The following is an 11,213-nucleotide window of genomic DNA, read 5'->3' on the forward strand; positions in this document are numbered from 1 at the left end:
TTGGCCGAGGCTGGTGACGTACGGGCGCCTTCCGCACCCGCAGGGATCTGTTCCCCTTTGAGAAACAGTGCTTGGCACTGCTGCCTTTCACCGCGCTAGTCCCCCATCTAGTCAATCGACGGCCTTCTCTGCCCATTTCTTCAACACAGACATGACCATCGTTCCTCGTTTCTCATGCTGCCAACATGTCTTGCTGGCGCGTACTGACGCTCCTCAAGCAGCCAGGAGATGAGCAGGTACCGCCGCTGCTTGTCAAACCTACCTTCAACCCGGACTCGTACATTGTGCATCTTACCGATCTGAGTAACATATGGTGTGAAGAGCTGGGTCTGGACGACATCGTGGACCGAGCTTCGCAAGAGCAATCGCCAATCGAAGCCAGCAAACAGGATCCTGCGCAGCTTGCCGTTCTTCTAGAAAACATCGCGAAGCCGCTCCATAATGCAGGAGATGCAACATGCCGCATCACTCGCAATGAAGAAGACAGCATCATCCTGCATACTACCATCAGCCTTCCAGAGCCACTCGGCCGCCTGCAGTGGAGGTTTCATCTGCAGAAGCGCACATCTACAGCCCTCAAGAATGAACTCATTCTCACCCTTTTTGTCTCCTCGCATATCCAGAATGAGCGCATTGCCAGTCTCATCAAAACAATCGCTAGCAAGGATAATGCAATCAATAGACTGCTAGATCAGTTCGATGCAACCAACATGGACTTGGCTGCCGCTTTCCCTAGCGTGGGCGGCACCAAGGCTGGAAGAAGAACGGTCAAGCGTGAGCAAGCGGCAAAGCACGTTCCCGCCTTGCGGCCCTTTCATGAGGACGCATGGAGGCAAGACACGGGGCACTTGGAGGATTCAGACCTGACTTCATTGGGCTTGTTCCAGGAAGCACTGGCTCAGACCACACCAAAAGTGCCAGAAAAGCTGAAATCGGAGAATATTCAGACGTCTTGGTGGACATCAGTGCCGACTCAGTTGGCTCCTCTCAAAATTTCAGTAAAGCCTACATCATTTGTCAAATCGAAAGATGCCTCTGAATCCAGCGACGAAGAGACAGAAGACGAATTTGACACTCACGAGAATTTCAAAGTGAGAAACAATGTATCCCACTTCCACCGCATTGTTGACTTTGCGCAGACCCGTAACATTCCTCCAAAGCCGACAAAGGTGGCAGCGGCGTTGACACAAATACTGCCTTTGAAAGACCATGGCGAGGATGAAAGCGACAGCACTGAAGAAGAGAACGACCTTGATGCACCGCCAAAGAGCTACAGTCAGAATAAATCCCAAGACATCTCACAATCTGTACGGCAAAGATCTTCATCGCCCGACCAACGTTCTTCGCCCGTCGCGGCTGCACCATCGGCAACCAAACCCAAAGCCAGCAGCTTCCGCATAGGTGGTAAGCCGCAAAGAATATCCTCGTCTCCCACGCCATTACCAGATGGCGCAATTGTAGGAGCCAATCCTGACATCGCTCTGATGACGAGAGAATCTGTCCCTCCAGCTTCCCAACAAACAGAGATGGCCATGACACCTAGAAAACTCAGAAAACCGTTTAGGATTGGTGGCAAAGCGAGAGCCACTGAAGATAATGAGCCTTCACAGCTCGCCGTTACAGCTTCTCCCAGCAAAAACCGCACAAGGGATATGGCATCTCCTACAATAGAGCCACCGTCATCGCCACCCCAGTCACAGGAAGCAACACAGGAAGCACCACCAGTTGAGGAGGTTCAAGAAGAGACACCAGAAGAAAAGGCCGAAAGAAGGCGGGCTGAACTGAAGCGAAGGAACGAGGAAGCAGCGAAAAAACAAGCGCAACAGAAGAAGAAGAAGAAGAAGAAGAAGAGGTTCTGACGTGTAGTCATTCATGCATACTCAAACCAGGTGTCTAGTGAAAGCTTGTCACTCTCATCTTCATTCACACGACTGCCAATAAGCATGTGGTTTCCTCGTTTTTCTTCTTTCACTTATTCGGGTGTGTTCCTTACGTTTGTTTGTTAATCACTAGTCCCTCGCAACTACGCACAGCCATCTACACCGCACCTTCTCCTCTGTGTCACAGCCCTCTTACTTCCTTTTGCAAATTGGATACCCAGTGTTGAGCTTTCCCGGAGAACGCATTGGATGACGACTACCTAGCAACATGTGTATTTATCGTTACTGTTATTACTCAGCCTGTCGACACGGTGAACTCACCAGAATATCCTACTGCGACAAAACGGCAGCGCTTGATCTGCCTCTACTGTAAGTGTCCTTGGCGGGTGTATTTTGCTACTTTACCGTACTGACCTGGGTAGCGACCGTCGTTCGCAAGAAAAAGCGGATGCCGGCAGTAGCTCCAGAGATCAACACGCTACATCTTCTTTACACCCATCAGCACCCAAAGTCAACATTAGTACTTCATCTCATCCGAATACTCAGCAACAGCAACAGTCGCAGAATAAAGTTATCATGTCAACTCTTACACCATCTGAAGCCGGTCGCTCACCGGCTTTGCACATCAACGCACAGAACGAACAGGAACAAACACATCGTCGGGCTGCTTTGATTCCACAATCTGCTCTTGATGAAGAGGAGCGTGCAAGGCTTGAAGCGACGCTCAGTCATGCTCGCTCGCTACTGGATAGCCAGGGATTCAATAACGTCTACATTAACATTCCGTTGAGTATACAGTCTGAACTGCAAATGAAAACTACTCATGATGGTAAGATGGTTGCTTCCTCGCTCTGGTTGACTTGTATAACGGTCGCTCTGACACTATCAAGGCCTTTCTGGTGCGCCGCCTCGTATATCTAGCCGCTCGGTCGAATCGTCCATCAGCCATACCATGAGTCCTGGCCAGGAACAGGTTCTCGAGAACATCGATCATGAATCCGTTACACGCCCAATCGAGCAGCCTGCTCGAAGCCCCCGCAAGTCCCTTCCCTCCCATTGGCTTCCCAGGCCCGTCAGCCCGAAGCTCGCAACAGCTCAGCGTGCGAAGGACCGAACATACAAGAAGCAATCCGAGAGCGGTTCGCCTGCCCATGTGAAGACACTTCGTACTACCCACAGTTCAGTCGAATTGGGCAAAGTGCATGGCAGAGAGGGTGGAACATACTTGACGAAAGAGGCTCTGGCGGCCGTTGAACCCCCTATAGCGCCCACCAAGTCGCCTTCGAGTCCTGGAAAATATCCCATCTCTCCTCCAAAGCTAGCATGGGAAGGCCGTACCTCATCACCGCAATGTGGCGTCGCGCGCCAGCAGCCTGTCAGCTCTCCAACAAAGCCGTCCCATTGCACACACCGCTGGCCAACGGAAGATCACATGCGGGCGATAAGCAAAGTTGTCGGTGTTACATACTGCATGCGGAATATATTTTCAGAGGACTCGCCTGTAAGGAGCCCTACAAGCACAGAGCATAGCTTTTGGTTGGCTGCAGGCAACCTTCAAGAGGTTTCTATATCCGTTCCTGACTTGAGTGCTGACGGGTAGAAGGAGCAGCTATCCCCGAACATTGATAACTCTTTGGCATCAGGTGTGAAAGTAAATGGTGGAGGGAAGGCCAGCTTGTCGAGAGCAAAGCCTCCAATCTCCATACCTACGTCGCTACCTACATCGCATGCAGATTTCGATTCTGATCATGAAGCTGTGGTATCACCGACAGCTGAAGGTTGTTCTACTAATACGTCCCGGATCCCTCGAGTGGGTGGAACGGTCAAGAATCACAATGCATCTCGTATCCCTGCCTTGCAGCGAACTCGTTCTGTGCAGACTATCAGGTCAAAGACCAAGACCCACGGCAGGCATAATGAATCCGGTGAGACTAAGGCGGAAATTGCTGAACCAAAATCCGCAAAAGCTGAACATTCGGATTCGAACATGGGACAACAGCAAGATGGGAAGGCTGCTGAGCTTAATCCTGATGTCAGATCAGTGAAGCACGCTCATTTTCCGAGTGGAAAAAAACTAGCAGAATATTCCGCCAATATTGAACCAGGCCTACATCAAGATGATGGAGAACAAACAGGACGAAATGCGGTTCAGTCGGACGAGTGTTCGCAGTCTTCTCGCCAAGTGTCCAGCAGCTCCACCATACGCGTATCCAGAGATTTTGCCCACCCGGTTTCTCAGGATCCTGCCATAATCTATAGTAGTAAGGAAGAGGTTTCTGGTATATGAATCTCACATCCAGCTTGGATCCCTCCGCATTTTGACATATTGACTCACACCTGGACATAGGAAGCGACCAGCTTACCAGCACGCCTCATAATACTACCTCTACGACCGGTGACCACGTAATTGATAGTGAGAACATTGAACCAGTACGAACAAGGGAAAAGGATCGAGTGTCAAGCTCGCAGACGCAGGCCGACAATACAAATTCAACGCAACATAGAATGGGCTCAGATCTTCGTGCGACTGCGGCCGAGTTCGTACCCCAGTTTGCACACACAACTCGCGCGACGGAGCCTGTGACAGAGGCTGCAACTCTGGACTCACTGCAAGATGTGGCTGGCCTACCAGATATGACGATGCTGGATAGAAATTCGATACCGTTTCTCTGGTACATGTACGGTATCCAGTTCGCCTATGAACAAGGCGTTCGGAATGGCCGACCCAAACCAGCGCGGAAATTCAAGCCCAGGAAACCGCGAGACTCGGTTTCATCATCTGGCGGTCCATTGCATACGGTTTCTCTTGAGCATCCTGCCACTGAGATGTCCACAGTTGGCCGCCCTCTTCCAGTCCCAGGACAGTCAAGGTCTTATGCAGAAATCGCGGCGCTTCCCATATCTCCTCACGGGCCTAATTCGGTCACCGGTGGAGGTGATTTCCACGCCAACATTGAGAATTTAGAGGCAGTACGCAACGTTGATGACGGTGAGGTATTCCAGCCTTTTGCAAGCCAATATGATAAGATCGATGAGCAAACTGCCGTTGCGCGCCACAAAGACAACAACACTCCTCGCCATTACAACATTGACCTGACAAGGGCGCACAACGTTGGGTTTCCTGTGGGTCCACGCAATCACCAGGCTCCGACGTACTACACAATGCCTCGGTACGATCACCGTAACAATCGCTTTCCGAGGAACGGTCTGTATGGCGGCCGGGGCATCACCGCTGGCATCCCGATAGACGCCACAACACCATTTCCTAACCCCGTGCCGCCTCAGGGTCGTCCTCGCTATAACCGGACTCGAGCCGGAAATATGACTGACTGCACTGGATACGCGATTGCGCAGGAAGCGTGTGGAATCGTCGACATCACTTCTGCGACGGAACTGATCGGTGACACGGTGTGCAACACCTGCGATCCCAATCACTAGTGCAGCTCAAGAGTTGGAATGAAAATTGGAATATTGGATACGGTGATAGGATAGCAGTGAAGTGGGTGGATTGGAATGGGAGAACTGCATTTGGTATAGCACTGTATAGGACTTTGGCAGTTTGCCTCGGTTATGTTTTCACGCGGATATGGATTACGAGAGGATTGAATTGTTTTGTAGTAGCTTAGCAACGATGAATGAATTATGTGCACTGTTTCTACTTCTCTCACTATAAAGCCGTAAGTAAGACAACGACGAATCAAGTGGAGTCGGCGAATCGGCGAAGACCAGACCTCGGTTTGGCTGACTAACCCGCCAGTGGGGCCGCAGAACAAAACCCGTTCTACCGCCCTCTCACCTTTTCTCCCTATGAAAGTTGCACCCACAGAATTTGACCTCACTCTTTGCGCCTCCATAAGATTGAAGTTGACATAAGCTGGGGAGAAGAAAACTCTTTGCTCCCAAGAACTGTCTACCCTCACCGCATGGTCTGACGGTCCCGTAGCTCCGAGACATCATCCTCGCGTAATAATAAAATTTTCGTCATTGATACGGCGCCCGTTTGGCCTCCCGACCGAGAAGCGAATACGTACACGGACGAAGGCGTCGCGATGGATGCATAGAGGCTCTCCTAAAGCGATAGAAGTGGTCGCTTTGGAGAGCGCTGCGTAGGACCCATGGCTCGCAAGAAAAAGGCGATTGACCATATGGTCAATCGCATGAGCAAAATGCGCCTCGTCGACGAGCAGGCCGCACACAAGCCGGCAGTCAAAGTCGAGAGGCGTAGCGAAGATGCGCAAAAGGTTGCGACCCAGCCGTTCCGCTTCTTCGATCTCCCGTACGAGCTGCGGCTGCGCGTCTACGAGGAGGTGCTCGTTTTCCCACGCACAATCGATCTCGATCCCTCCAACTACAGCACCGTCGCGCCGGCCCTGAGCCTCTTCCTCGTGGACCGCCGCATGCACGCCGAAGCCTCGCGCGTCTTCTACGGCCGCAACACGTTTCGCGTCTTCCCGGTTCACGGCCGGTACATCAACCGCAAACACCCGCTGCTAGCATGGTTCCCGCGCAAATACCGCGAGCTCCTCACGCGGCTCGAGCTGCGGCTCGGCCCTGGCTTCACGAAGCCGCCGAAATGCTGGGTCGTCGACAGCCGGCTGGGCCTAGCCGCCGCAAAGAAGGTATACCGACTCAGCGTGTTTGTAGAAATCGACCCGGCCTCCAATGACGTCTTCGAGGGCTTCCGCGTCGCAAACAACTTCTACACGGAATACTGCATCAACCTGCTGCGCGGCCTGCTCGCACAGGTGCCGTCCATCCACGACGTCGAGTTCGATGCGTATCCCAGTGTGCCCAGCACGAGTCCGCTGCTCGCCGGCTTGCTCGACGAGGCCCGGCTCCATCAGAAGCGCATTGCCTGGGGCCCCGAGAGGGGCTGGGACAAGATTGTCGATGGTGATCTTGCGGGCGTGCTGCAGAAGACGGGACTACCTCAGCGCCGTGACTGTGCGTAGTTTTTGATGGCGTACGTGGTAATATTTGCTTTGTGATGCCTTTTTGTAATATAATACTCTTTTCTTTTCATGACGTGTACCAATATATATTGAACTACGGCTTACATCATCATTACCATCATGATTACAGTTTTGATATTTTGCTCAGATATTACGATATGTTTCATTCCTCAAGATCGAATTGTTGTGTTTGTGGCTTCAAAGGAGGAAGCCCTTGTTCGGTACTTATCGTGTCTTTAGTCTAGCTCGCGTGTACATCTTCGCGGATTCCACCTTTCATGCTACTTACTCTGTTAGCGACTACAATACCATCACTTTTCGTCTCCTTTCCCTTGCTCTTCTCACCACGTACTGAAGCTGATGTCTAAGACTCTGCTAGCGCAGTCATGCTGCTGTGTGACTGACTGTATTGTTTTGTCATGGATAGCATGGGAGTCGCACGTGGCTCTATCTCTATTTCTAGTTTTATCTATAGCCAGTGCATTATCCTCCCTCCTCTTTTCCCTCGTAAGTACCAGATCTACCCAACATCACAAAAAAAAAAGAAAAGAACCTAGATTCCGGTATAGCTTTGAAATCATACATAGCGTGCTGAACAGACGCTGGGATAATTTCCCACATTTTTTTCTTTGTGGTTCGAAAGAGTTGGAGGGGTAAGGGCTTTGGATATGGGATAAGGGACTACACGGAAGAAAGAAAGGAGGTAGGGGGAAAAGCAAGTAGCTTGTCCAAGACGACAGTATATATTTTGATAGAATGAGGGGATTTCACTCAGTTGGAGGGAAGAGGGTGGGGTGGAAACGGGATTGGAGGTGGTGTGGTAGTGCATAAGGGGAAGTTTGTAGTGGTCGTAGTGTGACAGGTTGTGAGTTTGAGTAGTCATGTATTTATATGCAATCTTTCTCTTGTTTGTATTCAAATAGCCTAGGTCATATCGTTATACGGTTGTACTGCAACGCTTCTTTTACCTCTAGAGAGGGAAAACATCCATCTTGCCCGTGCTCCGGGAACTCGGAGAAAAAGAGAGAGTAAAAGGCCAAGGACGAGCTGAGTGAAAAAAAAGTGTGTGTCATAACGTCGATGTATATACATGAATAGTGGCTTCATCTCATCATAGTTTCCACCAATATCGAAACGTAGCATTTTGCATGCCACAGTCTTCAAAACTTGATGCCCGCATAGCTTATCCTTCATACAGCCAGTGCAATCCTCGGTGGTGGTGTGAGCAACCAGCGCTCCTTTGCGCAGCAAGCGACCTATTTCGGCCAAATGCACGCCCACTCACCTTGCTCGCCATTGACCCAGCAGGGATCCGTATTGATGAGTTGGCCCATCAGGGGATACAAGTACGGAAAATTTCCTCTGCACCTCGGTTTCTTGATCAAGAAACCCTTTTTGAAGCGTTTTGGGTAAACCTATGTGGTATCAGTACAGGTGGTGACTTTGCCGAGCGAATCTGCGTCATTGTAAAAGGAAATCCAAAAGTCACTTACACAGTTCGCGTGTGAAAGGTCGGTGCATACAGTGGTGGTCAACGCAGCGTCGTCTAGACCGCTGCCACACACCCAACGGGATGCTTCTGCGAGGGCGAGGCTAGGGAGAAGAACAAGTGCTAGGCTTGAAGCGACCTTCATCTTGGCGACATGTGTTGATTCAAGTTTCTTTTGCAGAGCGAGAAGAAGTGAGAGGATGGCGATGTGCAAATCGCGAAATGAAAGAAGGTAACAGTGGTGTAGTCGCTTGTATCAATCACTTGGGACCTATTTATTGTTGAAGAAATCTATCTACAGAGTGGGTCTTGCCTGCCTATTGCCACCGGCGGCCCGACCACTATCAGGGCATATGCATACCACCGGAATAGCCCAACGTCGTATTTGTCGATTTCGAAACAGGGATATCCGGGGAAATGCTGTCGAGCGAGTACTAATATTCTATCTTCTTTGGACCTTTTCTTTACTTGAATCAAAAGCGACTGGCTTCGTACTGAGAGCATATGGATAATATTCAACAAGCGCATGTTACTAGCTGTCGGCTTTATGAATAGGGTTACTTTATAGCTGGCTTGAACAGAATTAAAGCCCAGAAGTCCACAGCTCCGCAATTCAACATTTCTTGACGCCAAGTACCATTCCTGTATGTAAATAAGGTGACTAGTTTACGATTCTAGTGTGAATGACGTGAGATTATAGCCTGGTTGGCCCTGGGGATACTTGGCGAATATCGCTAAGAAATACCCATTTAGCTAAGCTTGAAAGGTTTGATGTCTTATACTACTCGTATCTTAGCTTTATCTCTAATCAACCTTTATGTTAAGTAGCTGTATGTTAACTTGATATAGCCTAGAAGCCAATTTCAAAGATAAGTAGAGCTTAGCAATGACGTGGAACCTCAGTGTATTCGTGCATTTCGGCCTTATTTATCATGCAGCAAGCGCTTGGACACAAGTATAGTCGGCGATTGCGCAATGTAGCGTGGTCATGGTGGATTCAAGACGTAATCACAAGACTTTTGGAACTGGGATCATGTGCGTGATTTGATACCCATTCCAAGCAATTTGACCAGCAAACAGGTGCCACGAACGGCGTTGTTCATCTTGGTTTTCTTGGCGCGAGGTTTGGGTATCTTACAGCATGTGAAGAAATTTCTCATCAGTGTGGAATATCCACTGCATAGTTTACTGGAAATATGTATAATGCAGTAGATACAATGGCTTGATTGGAATTATCAACTCGAGTTACTCGACTTGCTGTTGGAAGTAGCATGTGGGATTTCCAACTGTGAAGTCTTAGCGTGAGTCTGTTGAGACTATCGTTCCTGTTACCAGGATAGCGGAACCAGGTAGGGTAGAGAATAAATCGCTCACATTGCCAGACAAGATCTTAGGGTATTGCGCACAAGACTCGTATTCTTGATCAGCACAACGTTCTAGAAGATTTTCACGCCATGGATAGATGCTAGTACGTGTGTCGATTTACTGGTGTCGCAACGAATGTATTCCGTAGTACTACTGGGGGCGCAGTCAGACTAGCCAGTTGCTTCGTGAGGACCTTGCGAAAGCGCCCGTATTTAGTGTCCCACCCAGCCGCACACGTCTGTATGAGAACAACGCCCCAAGGCAACAAAGATAGCTTTTCATTTCAAAAGTTTGTACGCTGTCACACTCTCTTAAAGACCAGTAGCACATATATGTAAGATTATATAATGTTGTCGTTGTTCTAGTAGACAGTGATAAGAATCTGAACACGCGCATGATAAATTGGGATACACAAATATGAGCTCCTCCGTAAAACACTTGAACCTTAATTAACCCGTCTGATTTCGAATAGGGCTTGGTATAGTGTCACATGACTTTCATGTGATGCAATGTATATAGGGGTATAACGACCGGGATAAGTAGACAGCTGTCAGAAACCCAGCCCTATGCCACTAGGCTACCGTAACCAAAAAAGGTACGAGCCATCAGCTTTCTGCTAATTACCAGGCATAGAATAGTATATATCGGCGCGCAGGCCTGACAATGGCAATCAACAACATACCTATCATACATCATTTGCGTTTTGGTGACATATGATATCCCGTGAAGCGGCTTACATGATGCTTGCATTGCCTATCTGCTGAACAGAAAGAAGAGTTGATTGACGTCCTATTTACGGAGAAGAATTACGAAGAATTTGTGCCGAGTGGTTTAAAGAAAGCAAGACAACCGATATAGCTGCTATGAACAGTGGTGAATCATATGATAGGAGTCTACATCGAACACTATCCTGACTGTATTGAAGCGATATGGTTCGCGACGAGGTCCCTGGTTTAACATTCTCCAAGAAATGTGGATCACTTGACAGCTACTGAAGTCCGTCAATATTCCGATCGATTATCGACGTCACCTGGTTCATGACAATAGTATTTGCCAGAGGCTCAGCTCTATGACCCTCGGCTACTGCAACCAAAAAAAAGGTACGGGTAATCAGCATTGTACTGACAGTGGGCACAGGATAATATATATAGGTGCACAGGTCCAACACTATTCCAAAAGAGCTCACGAACAAGATTCATATCATGTATGAAACACTCCTGACAGTGAGAATGTCTCGGCACTCTTCCTGGTATCTAGCCAAACCATATCGCCTGCCGTACTTACCATGTATACTAATCAGCAGTTCCCCCTCCACCATGTGCAAAAAGCCACCGCCAAGTATCCCGAACATGCCAATCAAGGCTAAAAGACGGAGAGTAAGCAGTTCAAGTCAAGCTCTGGCCCAATTGCCCAAGGCGCCCATGTTTCATACCCCGCATGTGCATTGGCGCGGCCGCTGCGGCGCTTACACAGCGCACGTGTTTCCGCAGCGACCTTCCTGAAGAAGAAGTCGACGATAAACAAATA

At 49.3% G+C, this 11,213-nt stretch overlaps 3 protein-coding genes across 3 annotated transcripts; 2 read left to right on the forward strand and 1 right to left on the reverse strand.

Moving 5' to 3' along the window:
• Positions 1–185: 185 nt before the first annotated feature.
• Positions 186–5,318, forward strand: SETTUDRAFT_19157 (uncharacterized protein; the record flags this gene model as incomplete). Its single annotated transcript, XM_008026693.1, has 4 exons — positions 186–1,852; positions 2,303–2,709; positions 2,771–3,019; positions 4,228–5,318. The coding sequence occupies 4 exons, from the start codon at positions 186–188 to the stop codon at positions 5,316–5,318; spliced, it is 3,414 nt and encodes a 1,137-aa protein (XP_008024884.1).
• Positions 5,319–5,705: 387 nt separating this feature from the next.
• On the forward strand, positions 5,706–7,124 carry SETTUDRAFT_162866 (uncharacterized protein). Its single transcript, XM_008027090.1, has one exon. It carries the CDS (start codon positions 5,996–5,998, stop codon positions 6,830–6,832), a length of 837 nt encoding a protein of 278 aa, XP_008025281.1. The 5' UTR covers positions 5,706–5,995; the 3' UTR covers positions 6,833–7,124.
• A 637-nt stretch (positions 7,125–7,761) lies between these two features.
• Positions 7,762–8,466, reverse strand: SETTUDRAFT_30980 (uncharacterized protein; the record flags this gene model as incomplete). Its single annotated transcript, XM_008026819.1, has 4 exons — positions 7,762–7,879; positions 7,923–8,088; positions 8,118–8,247; positions 8,326–8,466. The coding sequence occupies 4 exons, from the start codon at positions 8,464–8,466 to the stop codon at positions 7,762–7,764; spliced, it is 555 nt and encodes a 184-aa protein (XP_008025010.1).
• Between the last annotated feature and the right edge of the window lie 2,747 nt (positions 8,467–11,213).

The sequence above is a fragment of the Exserohilum turcica genome, assembly GCF_000359705.1.
Source record: "Exserohilum turcica Et28A unplaced genomic scaffold SETTUscaffold_2, whole genome shotgun sequence".
In the NCBI taxonomy this organism is placed as follows: Eukaryota; Fungi; Ascomycota; class Dothideomycetes; order Pleosporales; family Pleosporaceae; genus Exserohilum; species Exserohilum turcicum.

Excerpts from the sequence above, each read along its gene's own strand:
- SETTUDRAFT_162866 (XM_008027090.1), top strand. The coding sequence starts at position 5,996 with ATGGCTCGCAAGAAAAAGGCGATTGACCATATGGTCAATCGCATGAGC.